The following is a 19,756-nucleotide window of genomic DNA, read 5'->3' on the forward strand; positions in this document are numbered from 1 at the left end:
TTTCGTTCTATTTTTTTCATTTTGTTGCGAATCCGTGGCACCTCCACTCTGTTCGCTGTTTGTTCCTCCACCTTGCGCATCATACCGATTGGATCAGGGAATCGTACTCATTCCTTATCTATTTCACCTACATATTCTCAGGAAGTATACAATGTGCGCCTAGCCATGTCCTACGTACTGTCCCCATCAACTCTATCATCGGTTTCTCATGCCAACAACCCTACTACTCCCAGCCTCTCTCCATCTCCTTCGCCAAACACTCAACATCTCCTGCGCCCTTCCTCTAGTGGCTTGCTAATACCCACTGACAGGACCCAAGATGTTCTTGAGACCAAATGGATGGGTATCTTAGGAAGGTTGAGAGTCGAGCGTGAGGTTACTCTAAAAGGATACGCGCTGTACAGTTTGAGAAGCTGGTGGGTTTAAAACATCCGCTGGCGGGAACTAACGGGACAGGTTTTTGTCAAGAACACACTTTGCTCATACCATCGTCACACATACCGGAAAGCCTAATGATCAAGTGCGTCATGTTCACTGATAGGCGATACACCTTTTGCCGACCTTTGCGTAGATATCTGCCTATTTCCTCGTGCCTTCCCCTGAACTATCAGAGAGTGAGGGCGATGAGGAGATAGCCAATGCTATTCAGTTTCTTTCGTCCGAGACGAGATCACAGCCACGTAGAGTATGTCAGTTTCAATAGTCATGGGCTACTACTCGCTCACCACCTTTATAGACCGAGTTGGGCTTTTTGTTGGTGACGAGTCCTTCCGCTTTCGGACAGGATGTGTACGTTGTCTATGCCCGATTTTGAACGTGCCTAACGAGGAAAAAGAAACCCTGTTCCAGGAGGCGACTTCAGAGTGGCAAAATCATACATTGTTGTGAACACAGGTTTACGAAGATTGGGATGCGGAGGTCGAGCCGTGCTGGGACTGGAACCACCCATGTACGCATTTCCTTTAGAGCACAGTACCATACTGACATCACTCTAGAGCAGCTCTGCGGAGGAAGTTCCACGACTTGTACCGCGTTCCTGTCCCCATCCACTCTGGTCCGATGTTTGTTAGAAATTCCTCCCCGTCGGCGTCCCCTACGCGAAGACCATCTATATCTGTTTCGTCTCACGGCATACAATCTACACACCCTCATGCTTCCCCGCCGTCTTCTATTCAATCACCCGTAGCAAATGGACATGACATAAATTCCGACCCATTCACTTATCTCGTCATCGAACTGGTCAAACTCATTCAAGCGGCTCTGGCACTATGGGGTATGTTCCAAGACGTAGGAGAAGATATGCATGGGCGTTTGATTGGCCCTGGGATGGAGGTTGATGGATTATTCTGCGACGAGACAAAGAATGCCATCTCCAGGTGGAGAAAGGAAATGGGAATGGAGCATGAAGAAAGCTTGAAGATTGAGGTGCGTACTCCTATGCCTCTCAGAACGGGTACTGATCCAAAGCAGAAAGAGACATCTGGAGGATGTATTGACCCCAAGACCCTAGCTTCACTATTAAGTTCCATCACCAGCGTTCATTATCAATTAGACGCTCTAGATGTTGAACGAGTAAGTTGCGTTGCAAATCACCGGGCTGACGATGTAGCTTCCAAAAGACCCCTTCTCAAGTATTCGACGTACCCTCAAAACATGGCTTAGCTACCAAGAAAACATGAAATCGGGCACGGATTCTCCATTTTTCTCCGTTCCTTCTATCCGAGCTTTGTCTCAACATTATCTTTCTGATCGATTGCACAAGGGAGACCATCTGCGGGTACAACGTTTACTCACTGGTGTGGCCCAGACAGCTAGTAATTTGTCCGCCAATCTGAAAGGGGGCGGTGGAGAGGAGACTTCGCTTCGTTGGAGGGAACACCATCTTCGTCATCGTCTAGATGAACAAGAGCTTGAAGATCCAGGTACGGTAATGATCATCCCTGACGACGAAATTGGCAGCATTGCGCCTCCCGACGCGATAACAACCCATCTTGAAGCTTACATCAAGTGTATACTAAAAAGTAAGGAGAAAGAGTGGGATGTCATGGGCGCAAGACGTATCGCAGAGCTGTGGAATGGGAGCGTTGCAGATAGCGTTGAAGGACGAAGGAAACGGCGTGGGACGCTGACACTCGGTATGGGTAGAAGCGGGATCCGAGAAAAAGAAAGAAGTGTGCTGCGGAAAAGGACAACGAGTCGGGATGATACAATGAGAGAGGAAGAGGGAGATTTGAAGGGAACGATCAAAGAGATTTCTGAACGTGCCGGACAGGCGCTGAGGGGAGGTATGGGTATTATGTCGTGAGTCTATTGTAATTTGCAGATTCAAACACTGATTGTGGGCTAGGAGGAAAGGTACGGCCTACGAAACATCAGATTCGGAAACCGGTGGACCTGGCCCCAGTTCTCTAAGGACGACTCTGATGAGAAAGAAGCATGGACCTGTGCCGACTGTCATCGAACCGTGAGTCTATTTGAAATATCTCGTTACTGACATTCTGGTAGTGACGCAGAAGGTGAGGATCGCCCCGAACCTTCATCTGTTTCACCATCGGCATCCAACCGCCATTTTTCGTCCCAACTTGCACCATCTCCTTTCTCCATTCCCTCCAAGCCCAATTTGCTTTCCCATACCTCTCGAACTCCAAGCCGTGCCCCTAGTGGCCGTCCTCCCACTATCATTATACCTTCTGGTAATGAGTCCGACGTATGGTCTCGTGTCAGTGGCTACCCTGGCAAGAGTCCTGGGGAAGAACGTTCAGATTTGGATCTGGGGTATAATCATGTAAAGAACAGTATTGCAGGAAGTGTCGGCGGCAGAGGGACGAGTAATGCTGTATCGAGACCGGCGTCTGAAAGGGCGATTGCTTGGCGGAACAAAGGGCGATCAACCGTGATGTTGAGGAGTAGTAGTGATGGCGCAGATGTGGCTCTGGACGAGACGGGGATGGAATGGGAAGTGCAAAATCCTCATGGAACAGGAAAACGGGAGGAGGAAGCGGTCAAATCCATGATGAGAAGGTAAATCATAATAAGGATATGGACAAACGGAGACTGATGGCCAGTACAGACATTCTTTCAATGATCTGGGTGATTACAAGGGTGCTCGAATGCTGTCACCGTGAGTAAAGTTTCAATACATGTTGAATTTTCGCTGACAAAAACCAACAGGCAACATCTTCAGATAGATGTGGAAATGTGTTCAGTCGTCCTGGGATTACGAGAAAAGGAGCGCCAGCTTGTCCAGAAGGTCAAGGACGTCAAGGTAGGCTGTTTTTCCATACATATGCGAGTCTTATTGATATAGTTGGTCAGGCGCTAGAAAAAGCAGTTTACATTGCGGCCTCTCAACTTGCGCAAGCTTCGCGTGCCAGACATGCCCATATCGAAACTCTGAAGTCCCAAGCAGAGATTTTGTGCGCATCCCTTCAAGCCTTGAAAACCGAGGAAGATCCCGAAGAACAGCTGCCTTACGATCGATTCCATTACTACCTAAGTGAGGAAACGCACCGGGCTGAGTTATTGGATGACTTGGGGAGGTTGAAAGAGATGTGGGAGAATGTGAGGAAGGAGGGTGATGAGAGAAGAAGGACAGTTGGGAAGAAAGATGTCAAGAAGGGCTGGTGGTTTTGGTAGTCAAAGTGTCTCTGGTGAAGTCCAAGTGAATTGTAACACATTATTGTATGGACTATGTCACCACGTGGAAGCAATGGCCTGATGTAGTTGTGAATTCATACAATACTAACAGCGATATGCTAATGAGATGTGGTAATGAAATTTCTTCTATGGACGGGATGTCGTTATCCTGTATCAGCCGCTCTCCTCACAATTACCCACTAACACGCCCGGCTGGAGTTGAGATGCTGTGGAGGTTACATGTGCAGCCATTGAGTTTATATGCGATGTTCGGAGGGAGGAGGTTGAGGGACATGGGGCGGATTGGAGGGGGACACAGAGGTGGTTTGCATTGAAGCAGGAGGGGGCACAGACGGATCCACAACATCTCCCAAACCAAGGTTTGCCATGTCGTCTCGAGCCATAAGACCCCTAAACACCATGTTAGCCCCGACCGTACAAAATAATCCCTTATAACCACTCACTTATCCATCCTGCACTCAAGATATTGTTTGGAGAATAACCTGCATTTGCCATTGTCATTGGCATTCTCCTTCATACATTTGAGATATGAAATCATGAAGGTTTTGCATTCGCCTGAGAGCAGTAAAAATATCAGCAGCCTGTTTCAATATGACTTTAAGGCATAAGGAATCCATACTTACCGTCATGATCTAAGGGGAAGGAGCCTCGAGCAGGGGGACTAGGCTTGAAGACATCTGAAAAACCTGGTCTTCCGAATGACATGGCGAAGGATTGATGATCGGGTTATTGGACGGTTACTGTGGACAATTCACTTGTGGATATATCGATATAGGCGGATCAGTACGTGCAGCTGCAAGCAAATCAAGTGCGGTCCGAGAAATAATTTGTTGCTGAGAAATCGACGAACAAAGAAGAGTAGTAGCTTGGAATCCGAATTGAAGAAAACCAAACGTAAGACGAATGAAATGATGATGCAGGCAGCAGCGTGTCTTCGGGCTCAATCCGAATTGTCGAATTCTACCAGGAATAGCACAAATAGAGTTGCTTTCCGTTCTCTCTCGCACATACACACTGCCTCGCGCTGCAGCACACTTTATGCACGGAAAACAGATGCATACAACAGCACCCAACAGTCAATCCACTCTTCGCCGTATTACATTACTAAATTACGTAACGCACGCATGACGACGTAGCACCGCTGACGGCCGCCGTCGAGCTGTCTCGCTGGTGCAGGTGAGCGTTCCTGTGAGTTCTGCCTGTCCATTTCCATGTTCACTTCTTCTTTTACATCTTCGCGATCCTAGCTCTGCTAATCTACGGCCCACATCCTCCAGCTTACAACAATGCAAGCCATCAAACTCGGAAAGAAGTATCCCGATTTCAAGCAGGATGAGATCTTTGACCTCATCAACAAGTTCAAGTGAGTGTCATAGTCTTCCCACACTTCTGCGACCTGGTTCAACCTTGTGCTTGGATTTGGATGACCCATGGACTCCATCCAGCTATTTTCTGCTAATGAGCAATTAATTCTTAGGCAAATCGATGTGGATGACAAGGGAAGCTTGGACAAGGCCACTGTCATCTCTGCGCTCCAAGCGAACGGCGAAGCGGATTATGACTCAGTAAGTAGTCTCTTCCTTCCCATCTGCAAGCCCTATGCGCTTTTTTGAAACCATTCCATAAACCATATAGCTCATCTTGTGTACATAGGCTCGAGAGACCCTCAAAAACGTCAACATCGACGCTTCTGGACGAGTTGAACTGGAAGATTGGGTGCAATTGCACTCATTGTTGAAGGCCGCCAAGAGTCAGCCTCTGTGGGTCCTCACTAGTATTATGATTTATACCATGGCAAACTAACGTCAAGCCAGGCTGGAGCATAACAAAGGTCGTATCTCCGTTCGCGGTACGGCCGGCACAAACGCTCAGCACACTATTAACGAGGATGAAAGACGGTCTTTCACTGATCACGTTAACACTGTAAGCAATATATCTAACGTTCCAGAAAGCAAAGCTAAATGCATCATACATTAGGTCCTTGCTGCTGATAAGGACGTTGGCCACCTTCTTCCTATCCCCACCGACACTATGCAACTGTTCGACGAATGCCGAGGTAAATTTATGGGTCATCACTAATAAGATCAGACTAACGCATGTTTAGACGGCCTTATCCTCTGTAAACTCATCAATGACGCTGTTCCCGAAACTATTGATGAACGAGTTCTCAACAAGCCCTCAGTCAAAGCCGGCAAGGCCCGTCCACTCAACGCTTTCCAAATGACTGAAAATAACAACATCGTTATCACCTCCGCCAAGGGTATCGGATGCTCTGTAGTCAACATTGGTCCCCAGGACCTTATCGAAGGCAGGGAGCACTTGATTTTGGGTCTGATTTGGCAGATCATCAGAAGAGGTTTGCTCAGCAAGATCGACATCAAGATTCACCCCGAGTTGTACAGATTGTTGGAAGATGAAGAGACCATGGAGGAATTCTTGAGGTTACCTCCTGATCAGATCTTGTTGAGATGGTTCAATTACCATCTTAAAGCTGCTGGATGGCATAGAAGGTGAGATCCTTTGGAGAAGAGAAAGTCAAAGACTGACATGTCACAGAGTTGAGAACTTCACTAAAGATGTCTCTGATGGTGAAAACTACACCATCCTCCTTAACCAACTCAAACCCGACCAATGCTCCAAATCCCCTCTTCAGATCTCTGACCTTCATAAGCGTGCTGAAGAGGTACTTCAGAACGCCGATCGAATTGGCTGCCGACGCTTCCTTACTCCCAACTCCCTTGTTAACGGTAACCCCAAGCTTAACTTGGCCTTTGTTGCCAACCTTTTCAACACATGGCCCGGACTTGATCCTCTTGAGGAGACTGAGGCTCCGCCACCTGTGGAGGACTTTGATGCGGAAGGTGAGAGGGAGGCAAGAGTGTTCACTCTTTGGTTGAACTCTTTGGATGTCGAGCCTGGAGTCTACAACTTGTTCGAAGATCTAAAAGACGGAACAGTCTTGTTGCAAGGATTCGACAAGGTCATTCCTGGTTCCGTTATCTGGCGTCGAGTTTCCAAGCCTCGAGAAGGTCAAGAGCTCTCTCGATTCAAGGCCGTCGAGAATACCAATTATTCTGTCGACCTTGCCAAGGCCAACGGCATGCACATTGTTGGTATCCAGGGTTCAGACATTGTCGATGGTACTCGTACTTTGGTCCTTGGTCTCGTGTGGCAACTGATGAGGTTGAGCATCAATCAAACCCTTGCCAGCATTTCGAAAGACGGTAAGGGTGTAACTGATCAGGACATCATCAAATGGGCCAATGAGACGGTTAAGAAGGGAGGGAAGACTTCCACTATGAGGAGCTTCAAAGACCCCAGTCTCTCGAACGCTGTTTTCTTCTTGGACCTTTTGAATGGTGTTAAGCCGGGCATCGTGGATTATTCTTTGGTCACTCAAGGCGTAGACGAGGAGGAGAAGAGGATGAATGGTAAATCTGTTGAATTAAAGTCAAAAGATTAGGTGGCTAAAGCACTTTCGTAGCCAAGTTGGCCATTTCTATCGCGCGTAAGATGGGCGCGTTGATTTTCCTTGTGCCAGAAGGTAAGTCGAGGATCTTGTGTATGGTGTTATTTTTTTCTAATGCCAGAATATCATTGCAGATATTGTCGACGTCCGACCTCGACTTGTGCGTATCCGTCTCTATCTCCCATAAACAGATCGATGAGTGGCGCTGACAATCACTTTGGTAGATCCTTACATTCGTTGGTGCACTTTGGAGCGCTTCCTTGAACCAATAATCAATAATATTCGCCGAAGCTACTGGCATAATGTACAAAGAAATAGGGGAACATGTCAATCCGCTGTGTTATGCAAGATATCGAAAAATCTCTCTTAGTAATTGTTTGTCCAAACAAATCAGATAGTAATATAAGACAACACTTCATTGGTAATACTTATGCATAATAAGTTATCAAGCATTCATATGAACTGGTTCATAATAATTGGTTGTTTAACTTCTCCAGGCCGTGTATACATGAAGCTGTTTCATACTTGTGCTACAAATGTTGATCTTAATATTTGCTTCTTTCTCATTGTTCTGGAGTACAATAGTTCTGTATTTCGCTATAGTAGTTTTGACCCTGGAACAAGATCTAGGCGTCATAGGCTACTCGGCCTCCTACAAAGGCGTACTTGTAGTTGGACTGGTACCAATTTCGGAAGCTCTTGCGTCCAGCAATCTGGGGGATGGTGGCATATGAACCACCAAGCTAAATTATCAATAAGGGTGAGCTTCAGCTTCTATTTAAAGCTGGCAGAAGCTTACCACAACGAAATGCTTCCCATCAAAGAAGTCGGAAGAGTAACCTGGGTAGAGCTGCGAAGTGATGAACCCCTCATACCCGTCGAAAGGCGTGTCGGTCCACTCCCACACACCACCATTGTGACCGTGGATGACGTTTCCGGCGTTGTCGATGTATGTGTTGGTAGGGCTGATGGCGTGCTCATTAGTAATGCCTTCGATGACAAAGGCAGTTGTGGGTGGACTCACGGTACAGGATGCCAGTTCTTGACTCCGACGTTATTCACTGCCCCATTTACTCTTGGACCATCTTCACTTTCCCACAGCTTTCTCAATTCAGCCTCGGTCGGCAATCTCCCACCCTTCCACTTTGCAAAGTCTTCTAACTCAAGCTTGCTAGCCATCAAGGGCCAACTGCCACCCACATCGAAACCAACAGGGCCGTAAAATGTACGAATCTTCCATTCAGCGGGGCCGGTCTGACTTGTGTTGACCCAAGAAGCTGGGGCCGTTTCGCATTTCAGGTTGTTTAAGGCGCCAGTGGATGAAAGAAAAGAAAGATAGTCGCTGTTGCTAATGGGAAGAGAGTCGATCTTGAATGTCTTGACCTGCTGACTGACATGGGGATGTTCATTGTCCCATCCAAACTCGTGGTCTGCCCAGGATTCGCCAGTTCGACATTTTTCGTCATCCCTTTCAGCATCATTGTGGCCCATCAAGATTTCACCGCCTTTCACAGTGAGCACCCTATTCTCAGCCTTAGCTGCAGCCCATTTTTCCTTTAACAGCTCCCATTGTGGCTTCTTTACGGTGGTGGGGGCCCTAGTGAGAGGGCTCTGAGCAAGCATATAAAGCAATGTCTCTGCGTGCATAGCTTCATGCTCAAAGCCCATGAACAGAACTCGTCCTACACGTCTGTTGAGGGGCATCTTGCCAGAAGCCAAGTCAGAATATATGCTCAGAAGTCGTTGACGAACGCGGTCTCGGAAGTCGAGGATTTGAGTCAAATTGGGCCAATCCTCTTCAGAGGCGGGTACCTCAGAGTGATCCTGAGAAGATCGTAAGCATGACACACATCTGTGAAAAAACGGCAGAACGCTTACATGACACAGTGTAGGATCGTCAACGTCGGGATCAATTCCTCGCTCAAAGATGTCCTTGAAATACTCTGGCTCAGTGTGACGACCCTTGGTCATACGGGTGAGATGAATGTCAAGGAAGGTGGGGCTATTTAGGATATCAGCTGACCGCTAGACATTTCATCTGACACGCAACTCACATGTGACCAAGGTAAAAGAGACAGATATGCCTCAAATCAATGGGCTTCTGATGCAAGAGCTCTTTAGGGATCATATCAAGTGTAATGCTGCCATTTCATCAGAACGCAAACCCACTTGGAACAAAATACTCACTGATCCCAAAGCTTCCAGAGGGCAATCCACTCCTCCCATTTGGGTAATCCTTTCACCTTAAGCAACTCGCCGCCATTGGCGCTGTTGAACATGTTCAATGCAGAAAGCTTGTCGCTGGCAATATCGTTGGAAGGAGGAGCGATGAATCTAACTGAAGGTCTTTCAAGAAGCCAAAGGCGGTATTCACTGTCGGGTGCTTTCCAGGAATTGACGACACGCAGATCAGCCGCAGTAAAGAGGTCCATTGCCTCTTTTATAGAGTACTAAAGGGCCCAAAGCCAAACATCAGCTTCATGTCCGCATACACATAAGTTGTTACGAATCGAGGATAAAGGAGATGTAAAAAAAAGGAAGCATGGGCTGAGCAGACTTACCTTGTACGACCATTCTATGTTAAGAAGCTCACCCTCCTCGATAGTAATGTCCTGATCGTAAGTAGGAAGATGGATAGTTTGGCGCTCCTTTGACCGGAAGTATGCCTCATGTCTCCCTGTTTTGAAGATAGAATCAGCATCGACAATTATCAACGACTCTTCCCACAGTGACTCACCAAGCTCTTCGTTATAGCGCCCTACAAACTCGGCATTTCCTTTTACCCCCAACTCTTGTTTAACGATTTCCCACCCATGTTCTTCGAATCTCTTAGTATGTCCGGCCGGATCATTGTATGCAACCTCAACCTTCTTACTCCCCTCTTTACCCAACGCCGGGCGACCATCCAAGCCAAGGAGGAGTGTATCGCCAGTTCGCAAAGGCAAAGACTTAAGGAATGGCGCTGCAGAAGGTCGTTCAAAGTTGCCCAAAGATGAGCCGAGGAAGATAAAGTGCAGAGGTCGGTCAGCTTGAGTTGGACCGGAACCAATGCCAGGAACAGGAGCCTCTCGAGCAGCACTTCGGGGATGACTAGTCTCCTTCGAGGCAGGCATGTGCTCTTCGGAAGGTTCAGAGGAATAGCTGCTTGGGCTGGACCCGCCTTGGACGATACGAGGATCACCCATGGCCGGCAGTGGAGAAGGTGCATCTCGAGGTGTAACCAAATGAGTGGAGAGGGGGCTCAAAGTAGGACTATCCTCTTGATAAGTCTGATTAGCAGTCGGGATGGCTTGGGGGACGGAAGAAGCAGTCGAGGTGACGAAAGGCTCTTCAGCAAAGCTCTCAGGCTTGTTATTATACATTTTTCGCATTTGGGCAAGCTTTCCATCGCGAATGAACTGTAAACCAGCTTCATAATCACCGTGTAAGCCAACACAGGCGATTTTACCGTCAAGCTTGTCGCCAATTGCCTCGTGCATCTCACCGAGAACACGGTTGAGTTCAGGGTAGGAGAGGTCAAGAGGATGATAAGTGATGGGCGGGGGAAGGGTAGATGCGTTGGAAGGAGGGTCGGGAAGAGAAGAAGTTAATGCAGTGAGGAGGTGTGCAGTCTTGCGAAGAGCACTAGAGAAGCCAACAGTAAGAATATAACACTAAAGGACACATGGATTTGGAGACTTACCCAGCACCTAGCTCTATAATATCCCAGCCTCTTTGCCAATCCCCTCCCAGACCCTCTTCTCCATTGACTCCCTCGTTCCATCTGCCTACGGCTTCATCGCCCCAACGAGCAGGCTTCCATCTTTTTTCAGGGGGATATTCAGTGCCATCCAAAGGTCCCTGATCGTTCTTATGCGAGCGACTGAACCCCATACATTGAGCGATCTCTTTGCCGTGAGTTTTAAGAAGGTTTAACTCGTCATTGAAGAGGTAATATTCGGGAGCTTCAGAGGTAATCTTGTCGTAAAGTCTGCATTCCGCTGGATCAACGATATCTTCTCAATCAAGCAGCATAGTTTTGCCTACTCACCGAAGGCCAGTCTCATCGTAAAGCACCACAGTAGGCACACTTCTCTTGAATGCCCATTTCTTGTCCTCCTCCCGAGAGCCGGGGATAATAGGCTCATTGGTTCCCTTCAAAGCGGATTCGATCTCTGAGCGCAAGCTCCACGGTGAGGTGTCCGAGTCCGGGGATCCTGACAACGTCCGTCTGTTAGGAGGTAATGTGAAGATCGCGGAAGTCATGATAATTTCGGTATTGTTGTTTGCTGTAGATTCAAGAGGTCACGTCAGTATTATGAACAGAATGGGTCTTTATGCACTCTCAATCGGTATACCATACAATAAATACAGCGAGTGCGAGAGAAGAACGTGAATAGAGGAGTTGTTCGATGGTCACACACCGGGCATCGGCATGGACCGTCGGAGAGACGACGTACATTATAGTACCAAACCTTTCAGGGCGGTTTGACCGGATAGGTTGGAAATGAATGCGTTTAGCTGAGTAAGCCAGATGTTAATGGCAAGTAAGAGCGCGAGGTGAATGAGAGAGATGCAGTGATGGACGTTAACAAAAGTAATAATTCAAATGCTATCGACGGCGAAACGTCGGTTTACTTTTATATTACAAGTGCAGCTGCATGCCCGTAACGCATCAATCATGCCCCTCGGAAACTAGGCACTGGGCATATTGTTGACATTACGCACTTATGCTTCATCGGCTCACAGCATTGAGCTGCATAGCCGCAAGTCCTCAGCACGACCTCTGCGCTGGTTTGCAAGCTTATTTAGATCACCAGCAACTAAAGCCACCAGCTTGACACCGAGGGTCGAGGTCACCAGGATGGGAATGATTTGGAACCAAGAGCGGGAAGTGACGTCCTATGACGTCCGGAGATAACGTTGGCCCTGAAGATCCGGTAAGCCGCCACCGCTCGGGCCTTGGACGGCGTCGGTTCGTTGCGATCGACAGATAAACTCCTGAATGATGCTGCCAGGCATCCCGGTTTCTTCCCCGTCCGTTTTCCCAACAGTAACGAAAGTCACTCGATCTGATCACATCTGGTACGCTTTTTTGCACGATCCTATGTTCTGTTACACATTGGATAGATGTAAATGATTTATTCATGATATCTTCGAGTCACTGCGTCGGAGGCATACGTCGGAAGTGCCGCGTCGGCGGTACGCGAAATGGTTGGGATATCGCCACTCATCAGTTCTAATTACTTCCGTTCACCGAAGCCGGAGGGTACGACGATCGTACGTAGTAGTAGTATAGCTTTTGAAGATCAATCGCAGCCTGCTTCTACGACTACGTACGTCTTACTTGTTCCTCTTGAATCTCTGAACGGTATCGCGGAGATATGATGAGGCTGCATAAACGACTTCACACCGTGATCAATATACTGTCAACCGACCCTAATCAAGTCATCTGCCCCTTGAGACGCGGTTATCAAAAAGAATCGAATATCAAGCAAAGTTCCCTTTGGCCAATGGTCGCGCCAACAGCTGACTGGAATGAACTATGCAGGGGGCGCTGCGTAGAAGGGATTACCGACGTGGCACATGGAAGTTCGAATCAGCGTTATTAACAATCAGAGCTTGGGCTTATGACAATAATGCCGTGAATGCACCGCTGTCATCTGCTGATGATCTATATAGACGTTCTTTTTTTGTGGGATTGTTACGTCACAAGACACGCAAAGAAAGATATTAACAACATACAAACGAAAACAATTCGATTCGAAGGTAAAGAAATCAAGGTTAAGATAACGGGCAAAAGCCACAATTCAAACTCCGGATGATATCGCTTTAGGTACTTTGGCCCCTTGCGCCGCTCTCAGCAATCTCGGTTCGGTAGATATTGGTCCAACAGTACGCGAAGCTGGCACTTCTTTGCTTGTGGCTGACTGGGTAGATGTTCTGTTGGTTACGCCTGAGGCTGCAAAAGAAGATCTTAGATTGGACGGCTTGGAGCTAGTGGGGCTATGCCCTCTGGGTTTGAAAGATAATGGCGATGGCGAATGTGAGGTTGAAGAGTAGAATGAATGAGGAGTTCGGAGCAGAGCTGCTTTATTCAATCTTGGTGTCTGCCAACGACTGTCAGAAATCTATGGAAAGGAATTAAGGTCTCAAGGCTCACAATACAAGGTGTGCCCAAACTTTTAAGTGACGTAATTTCGGATCTTCGAGGAAGCCTAGGCTTAACTCCTTCATCCCCTCCCTTCTCGTTTACTTTCTCGCTATGTCCAGCAAGCGACATTGATTGCCTCGCGAAAGGAACACTCGAGACTGACTGGGGAGGTTTGATACCCGTACGGAGCATGGAAGACTTGTTTTGTCTTGGTGTCTAGATTCCTGCAGCATCAGCTTCCTTCTTTCTTTTCATCTGACCGAGCCGCCGTGTTACTCACAATGGACGGAGGGGCGAGACTGGTAGGCCGAGCAGTATCTTTCCTTCTACGCTCTCTCTCTTCCATTTCACGGGATTTGTTGGCAGCGGCCATCTCCTGAGAGTCTTTTCTAATACGCTGTGGTGTTAGTTGCACCCCAGTCCTGAGCTGAGACGTCCTTGTTGGTCGAGGAGTAACTGAAGGGGCGGCCAAGGAAGGTACTTTCTATGGTGCCAGTTAATACGCGTCTAGGTTACTTTTAGCTCACTCACAATATTCAGCCCGTTTCGCTTATACTCTGGCGTCCCCTTCCCTTCCTCTGATTTCCCTGTTACCTCCCTCTTGGGCTTCACATCCTCCCATTTCAAACCCAGTCTTAACGCTGTAGTCTTGGTCATCCTAGGACCAGCATTCTCTTTGTACGTGCTGTTGGGAGCTGGCTTTGCCATGAACCCTCCCTTTGCTGTATTTTTAACAGTCCCCTGCACTTGTTTCTGGGCAATTGGCGATAGTATAGGATCATTCTTCACATTTGTAGGGGTAAGCGAAGAGCTGTCAATGAAGTCGGCCGTGATGTTGTCGACCGGATCGAGAATGGTTTCGACGAGGTCTTCGTGTTTTGGTGCTTGGGTGGGGGGGGTAGTGATGGAAGTATTTGGGGAAGTATCAGAGTTGGCAGAGGGGATTGCAATAGGCATGATGCCGGAGCAGATGACAGAGATGAGGCACAAGAGATCGATGACAGGTCGCTGTTATCTTTTAATCTCAGTTCTACGTCTTTGTTGTCGAAAGTAGAAGATCGATTGCGCGATGATATTATGTTAGTCAATAGCGGTGAAACGAATCAGATCTCCTTTGGCTTACTGTTGTTTGGTGTGTTGTATTCTCGCAATGACCACAACAGGCAGCAGCCAATCGGCCCACGGCTCAATTCCTGTCAACAAAGACAACAACAAATCAGGCACGGTCGCATATCTGGCCTCGCCACCAGATCGCACGCTGTGTGTGAGTGGCAGTGATTCATACTGTGTTCCTACAACGACTATTGTACTAATTCCCGTTCTTCAGCTTTGAAGTGATATTGCGAACTGCACAGCAAGAGACGGAGAATCGAACTGATCCTTTTACAGAAGAATGCGAAATGAAGTGGCGACATTAAACGCGTGACTGCTTCTTGGCTTATCATTACGGCATCTTATTCAGCCCCCCCTTAGAGTACACCCCCAAATTGCCTGATATAGCTATATACTACTATGATTACGTGTTACATCATTAAACAATTGGCGTCCCTTTTCGAGCCGTGAGCCGGAAACCGGATCGCACACCGTTGCATCGGACTCGCCTTATCTGTCGCCACGCACACGCACTATATATACACTGCCCTTCTCTGTCGCCCCCTCATTTGCCTTTTCACGTCTGTTCCATAAACTACTCATAGCTCGGCTTCCTTCTATACACTACTGTAGCATTACCGTAGTATCGCCACCATGCGCTCCTCCGCGCTCATCGCTCTTCTTCCTTTCCTTGCCACCCTGACTGCTGCTCGTCCCCATCATCGTGAGGATAAGCATAGTGCATCTAGGACTCGCAAGTCATTATCCTTTGGACCTGCTCATTCTCATGCCTCCTTCGAGGTTCTTGATGATGCTGTTCACGTCTTCGAGCCACGTGGACTCATAGACGAGCCTATCGATGTCAAACGAGTGGCTCAGACTTTCCTCGGATCTCAGTTGGGTGCCCAGGAGGGCGAGGGATTCTACATTCGAGAAGACGTAAGTGTTCTGCTGTGGTTCTCTATTTTTGACTGGGACTAGCGTGGTATCCTTTCGTAGGATGGCATGGCGGACGACGTAACGCTAACGATTCGCAGAGCTATACCGATGCCCGAACCGGCGTGACCCATATTTTCGCTCGTCAACTCCTCAATGGCCTTGAAGTATCCGATGGCGACATCAACCTCAACATTGACCGTGATGGTCGAATCATGTCATGGGGTAATTCTTTCCACCCCGGATCAGTCCCTAGCCTTTCCGACATCCATTCTTCCTCTTCGGGCGAAACTGAAAAGGTTTGCACGACCCTTCACCAACATCTTGACGAGCACAAGGCCCACTTGGCTGAGCTGAAAGGTGAGACCGGTATCTGGGGACTTGTCAAGTCTGCAGCACAAGTTGTTCTCGGTTCTTCCTTGCCTCTGGGTGAGGTTGACCACCACGAGATCAAGGAGACTCACAAGTCCATGAGGCATATTGAAAACCACCTGCGTGCCATGTGCGACCAGCCGGCTGTCAGCACCCAATCTATGCTCTCGCCGGTGGAGGCCCTTGTTTCTCTTCTTCCCCGTCTCTCTCCCATTGATGATCTCGAGGACATTTCACCGTTTGACTTAACCTCTACACCCCACCACACTCTCAAGCCCAAGCCCGCCTTTGCTGAACCTCCTACTGAGGTCATTTCTGGCGCTGCACTTTCCAAGGCTGGCGTTGTATCTGATGTCTCTGCGCGACTCATGTACACACAGGTCTCTGAGGGTGCTCCTCGCCTTGTCTGGAAATATGAGGTTGAGATGAAGGACAGTTGGTACGAGGCTTACGTGGATGTCCTCTCAGGCGAGCTCATTCGGGTGGTAGACTGGGCGAGTGACTTTGACATTGATGAACTCAGGGATAAAATTGAGATGATGAAGGGCGGCAAGCAGAAACCTTTGCCCATTCCCCCGAAGAAGATTCAGCCCTACTCTTACCAAGTCTTCCCTTGGGGTGAGTTGCTTTATCTCGCATTACCCCTATTGTGCTAATGTATTGTGCGCCAGGTATCAATGACCCTGTTTCCGGCAACTTGTCTGTGGTGACAGAGCCTTGGGACACAGTTGCCTCTCCTCTTGGGTGGCACTCGTTCCCTACTTCCGCTAACCCCTGGGATGTCACCATTCCTGGTGAGACTACGAATCACAACTACACCGTTTTCAATACTACTGCTGGTAATAACGTTTATGCGCACGAAAACTGGGAAGGCCGCAATAACTTCTTGCTCAACTACCGACCTACCAATGATTCTCACATCTTTGTGTACGAATATGGAGAGCCGGAAGGCCTCGCTCCGAAGGAGTATGTCGACATGGTTGTCACTCAGCTCTTCTACACGGCGAATATGTACCACGATCTTCTCTACCGTCTCGGCTTCGATGAGTTATCCGGTAACTTCCAGGCTTACAATTTCAGGCTTGGTGGCAAGGGTGGCGACCCTGTCGTTTGTAATGCTCAGGATGGAAGTGGTTACAATAATGCCAACTTTTTGACTCCTCCGGATGGCCAGGCTCCTAGGATGAGGATGTACATTTGGGACACAGCTACTCCTTATCGGGATGGTGACCTCGAGGCTGGTATTGTCATTCACGAGTACAGGTATGTCTGCTTGACACTTTTTTACTTCACTGTATTAACGCGCCACAAGCCACGGTCTCTCAACTCGTCTGACTGGTGGTCCAGCCAACTCTGGGTGTCTCGGATACGGTGAAGCCGGCGGTATGGGTGAGGGATGGGGCGATGCTATTGCCACCCTTATCAGGCAGGTTGAGGAGCATAAGAACTTCGAGTAGGTTAGATAATCACGCATGTTCCTGCAGAAAAACTAATTTGTGAACATGTAGAAACGGCACCGACGTTTTCTCTATGGGCGCCTGGGCTGCCAACAGTAACCGAGGTATTAGGAATTACAAGTACTCTACCAATTTCACGATTAATCCCTCTACTTACAAGACCTTAGACAAGCCTGGTAAGTACGATTTTGAACCATGTCATCAAGCAGACAGCTTAGACAGCTTATATCCATTAAAGGTTACTGGGGGGTCCACGCCATTGGTGAGGTATGGGCCGAGTTCCTCTTCGTCTTGTCTCAGCGCCTCGTTGAAAAGTACGGTTTTGGGCCCACTCTTTTCCCTCCTACCGATACTTCGAAGCACAACGACTACTACACCAGGACTTCCGAAGAGTCGGTTGATGCCGCTGGTCGACCCCTTCCTCTTGTCCCGAAATACGGTAATGCTCTTGCCATTCAGCTCATCGTTGACGCCATGAAGCTTCAGCCCTGCAGGCCATCATTCTTCGATGCCCGTAATGCGATCATTCAGGCCGACCAAATCTTGACTGGCGGTGAGAATGCTTGTTTGATCTGGCAGGCCTTTGCCGAACGTGGTTTGGGTGAGGATGCGGCCGTTGTTGGCCAGACGCCCTGGGGTGGTGGTGTTAGGAGCGACGGTTTCAAGGTCCCCAAGAAGGTCTGCGAGTCCAAAAAGGCTTGAAAGATGAAAGCGCTGTATTCTGATCTAGAATCTTACCCCGTTCCAAGCTAGAGTTCTGTACTTTGAATTTTGTACGATAGCATGTGTATGGTCTTTTTATGTTCTGCCATTGATCATCTTGAAGATTGATGTTGTAGTCGAATAGATCTTTGTTGAAGTGAATCCTTAACTATATGCAACGATCGCAAAAAAGAAGCGTGTAAGAGGCTGTAAGCGGATATCGATATTTGGAGTTAGTAATTCGGTGCCTGGCGTTTGCAATGTGATAGATGCTCGCTTAACGCTACAAAGAGCGAATAACAACGTCAACGAATGGTGTTTCGTTCGTCGTCTACCATTTCTTCCAGCAACGACGCCAGTTGTTCAGTTCTACTTATTACTCAGCCCCTATATTTTCGACAATCCCCCATCTTCCTTTTATTCCGCTCTTTTAAAGCCCCGCGGAACCTTCGGAAATGGCGGAAGAAGTCCAGACAAACGCTATGGAGGATGTCCTTTTTGGCAGTGTAAGTTCTACAATTCTTGCGATGCCTGGTGGCTCGATGACACAATGACAACTAACGCCTGGAAATCGTAGGCTGCCGGTATGGTTGCAAAGCTTTTTGAGCACCCTTTCGACTTGGGTACGCGCCACTTCTCAACAGATTCGTAGGGGAGAAAATATTCATATATTATCTTAATAGTAAAAGTCCGACTTCAATCTCAGCCCACGGACCGAGCGCTCAAGTTTACCGGCCCAGCGGACTGTTTCAAGCAGACATACGCAAAAGAAGGATGGAGGGGTCTCTATAGGGTAAAGATCTTTGCATAAAATCTATGTGGCAATGCTGACAAATCGTAATAGGGTATCTCCGCGCCCATAGTGGGAGCTGCTTGCGAGAACGCCACCTTGTTTTTGGCTTACAACAAATGTAAAGAAGGAATATATCTTTTACGGCCTGATGGGAAAGGAAAAGACAAAGAGTTCAACATGAAGGAAACTGCGTTAGCCGCTGCTGGAGCAGGATTTATCGCGAGTTTCATTCTGTAAGTCTTTGAAGGAGTAATGTATAGGTGCATCTAACGTCAGTTATAGAACACCTATTGAGCTCATCAAGTGTCGAATGCAAGTGCAAATGCTTGCTCGCGAAGGCGCTTTTGGTGCAGCTTCGGTTGCCGTCCCTGCCCCTGGTATCCACCCTTTTGCCACGACCCCCAACCCTTCTGTTCCCCATGTAGCCCCGCAGCTACGAGCAGCAGCACCCCTTGGTCCTATCGCCCTCATTATCGATACTGTTCGTCAATCAGGCATCCGAGGTCTATGGCTTGGTCAAACAGGTACGCTTCTACGAGAGACAGGTGGCTCGGCTGCGTGGTTTGGGTCTTATGAATGGGCCGCTCGGTGGTTCATGTCTCGACACCAAATCACCATTGGTCGCGAGCGGAAAGCTACCAAGGCTGACCTGGCAGCGGTGGAGCTTATGGCTGCTGGTGCCCTTGCAGGCGTGTCCTACAATGTTGTGCTCTTCCCTGCAGACAGCGTCAAGTCATCGATGCAGACATCTGCGGAACTTAACCCGGATAAGCCACCACCTGGATTCTGGCCCACTGCCAAGAAGATTTGGAGATCCAGAGGGATCAGGGGGATGTACGCTGGGTGTGGTCTGACAGTACTGAGGTCTGCGCCTAGTTCGGCCATGATCTTCTACATTTACACACGGTTAGAGAGCGAATTTGGTGGATTTTTGAATCAATATATTGCATAGATGTGTAAGAAGATCCAAGAAGATCCAAAAAGAATGTGCTGGAGGGTTGTAGAATAGATTGTAGAATGAGTGTACATAGCACCATCGGTCGAGCATCAAAATGTATGCATAACTTTTTCGGCTGTTTGCTTAGTCAGCGGTAACATCCACCTTGTTCGCTTCACTCTCATTCATATTCTTCTTCGTTTTGCCG

General features: G+C 48.2%; 7 protein-coding genes and 1 non-coding gene; 5 read left to right on the forward strand and 3 right to left on the reverse strand.

Moving 5' to 3' along the window:
- The first annotated feature begins 40 nt into the window (after window positions 1-40).
- CNAG_04740 (hypothetical protein) lies at window positions 41-3,792 on the forward strand. XM_012196589.1 has 13 exons: window positions 41-416; window positions 457-520; window positions 572-685; window positions 737-789; window positions 836-949; window positions 996-1,425; window positions 1,471-1,572; window positions 1,610-2,301; window positions 2,348-2,464; window positions 2,506-3,021; window positions 3,071-3,121; window positions 3,172-3,265; window positions 3,316-3,792. The coding sequence occupies exons 1-13, from the start codon at window positions 166-168 to the stop codon at window positions 3,634-3,636; spliced, it is 2,919 nt and encodes a 972-aa protein (XP_012051979.1). The 5' UTR covers window positions 41-165; the 3' UTR covers window positions 3,637-3,792.
- On the reverse strand, window positions 3,714-4,690 carry CNAG_04739 (cytochrome c oxidase assembly protein COX19). XM_012196785.1 has 3 exons: window positions 4,281-4,690; window positions 4,101-4,212; window positions 3,714-4,047 (listed from the first exon to the last, which is right to left on the reverse strand). Exons 1-3 carry the CDS (start codon window positions 4,360-4,362, stop codon window positions 3,894-3,896), a joined length of 348 nt encoding a protein of 115 aa, XP_012052175.1. The 5' UTR covers window positions 4,363-4,690; the 3' UTR covers window positions 3,714-3,893.
- Window positions 4,674-7,584, forward strand: CNAG_04738 (fimbrin). XM_012196784.1 has 11 exons: window positions 4,674-4,845; window positions 4,935-5,020; window positions 5,135-5,222; window positions 5,311-5,417; window positions 5,472-5,580; window positions 5,635-5,713; window positions 5,762-6,167; window positions 6,214-7,088; window positions 7,142-7,201; window positions 7,261-7,286; window positions 7,351-7,584. Exons 2-11 carry the CDS (start codon window positions 4,944-4,946, stop codon window positions 7,396-7,398), a joined length of 1,875 nt encoding a protein of 624 aa, XP_012052174.1. The 5' UTR covers window positions 4,674-4,845; window positions 4,935-4,943; the 3' UTR covers window positions 7,399-7,584.
- Window positions 7,531-11,744, reverse strand: CNAG_04737 (hypothetical protein). XM_012196590.1 has 11 exons: window positions 11,566-11,744; window positions 11,157-11,394; window positions 10,809-11,096; window positions 9,864-10,750; window positions 9,688-9,803; window positions 9,314-9,576; window positions 9,181-9,267; window positions 9,005-9,128; window positions 8,151-8,950; window positions 7,926-8,091; window positions 7,531-7,869 (listed from the first exon to the last, which is right to left on the reverse strand). Exons 2-11 carry the CDS (start codon window positions 11,369-11,371, stop codon window positions 7,753-7,755), a joined length of 3,063 nt encoding a protein of 1,020 aa, XP_012051980.1. The 5' UTR covers window positions 11,372-11,394; window positions 11,566-11,744; the 3' UTR covers window positions 7,531-7,752.
- A 515-nt stretch (window positions 11,745-12,259) lies between these two features.
- Window positions 12,260-13,441, forward strand: CNAG_12917. XR_001046209.1 has 2 exons: window positions 12,260-13,000; window positions 13,044-13,441. It is a non-coding gene; the product is annotated as a hypothetical RNA (non-coding RNA).
- CNAG_04736 (hypothetical protein) lies at window positions 12,480-14,530 on the reverse strand. Its single transcript, XM_012196783.1, has 5 exons — window positions 14,383-14,530; window positions 13,791-14,295; window positions 13,540-13,743; window positions 13,269-13,475; window positions 12,480-13,215 (listed from the first exon to the last, which is right to left on the reverse strand). The coding sequence occupies exons 2-5, from the start codon at window positions 14,214-14,216 to the stop codon at window positions 12,916-12,918; spliced, it is 1,137 nt and encodes a 378-aa protein (XP_012052173.1). The 5' UTR covers window positions 14,217-14,295; window positions 14,383-14,530; the 3' UTR covers window positions 12,480-12,915.
- A 279-nt stretch (window positions 14,531-14,809) lies between these two features.
- Window positions 14,810-18,047, forward strand: CNAG_04735 (extracellular elastinolytic metalloproteinase). XM_012196591.1 has 6 exons: window positions 14,810-15,290; window positions 15,389-16,277; window positions 16,331-16,922; window positions 16,972-17,112; window positions 17,168-17,292; window positions 17,355-18,047. Exons 1-6 carry the CDS (start codon window positions 15,006-15,008, stop codon window positions 17,816-17,818), a joined length of 2,496 nt encoding a protein of 831 aa, XP_012051981.1. The 5' UTR covers window positions 14,810-15,005; the 3' UTR covers window positions 17,819-18,047.
- Window positions 18,048-18,072: 25 nt separating this feature from the next.
- On the forward strand, window positions 18,073-19,691 carry CNAG_04734 (mitochondrial ornithine carrier protein). XM_012196782.1 has 5 exons: window positions 18,073-18,324; window positions 18,396-18,441; window positions 18,502-18,611; window positions 18,663-18,844; window positions 18,894-19,691. The coding sequence occupies exons 1-5, from the start codon at window positions 18,274-18,276 to the stop codon at window positions 19,561-19,563; spliced, it is 1,059 nt and encodes a 352-aa protein (XP_012052172.1). The 5' UTR covers window positions 18,073-18,273; the 3' UTR covers window positions 19,564-19,691.
- The last annotated feature ends 65 nt before the right edge of the window (window positions 19,692-19,756 follow it).

This window comes from Cryptococcus neoformans, chromosome 10, assembly GCF_000149245.1.
Source record: "Cryptococcus neoformans var. grubii H99 chromosome 10, complete sequence".
In the NCBI taxonomy this organism is placed as follows: domain Eukaryota; kingdom Fungi; phylum Basidiomycota; class Tremellomycetes; order Tremellales; family Cryptococcaceae; genus Cryptococcus; species Cryptococcus neoformans.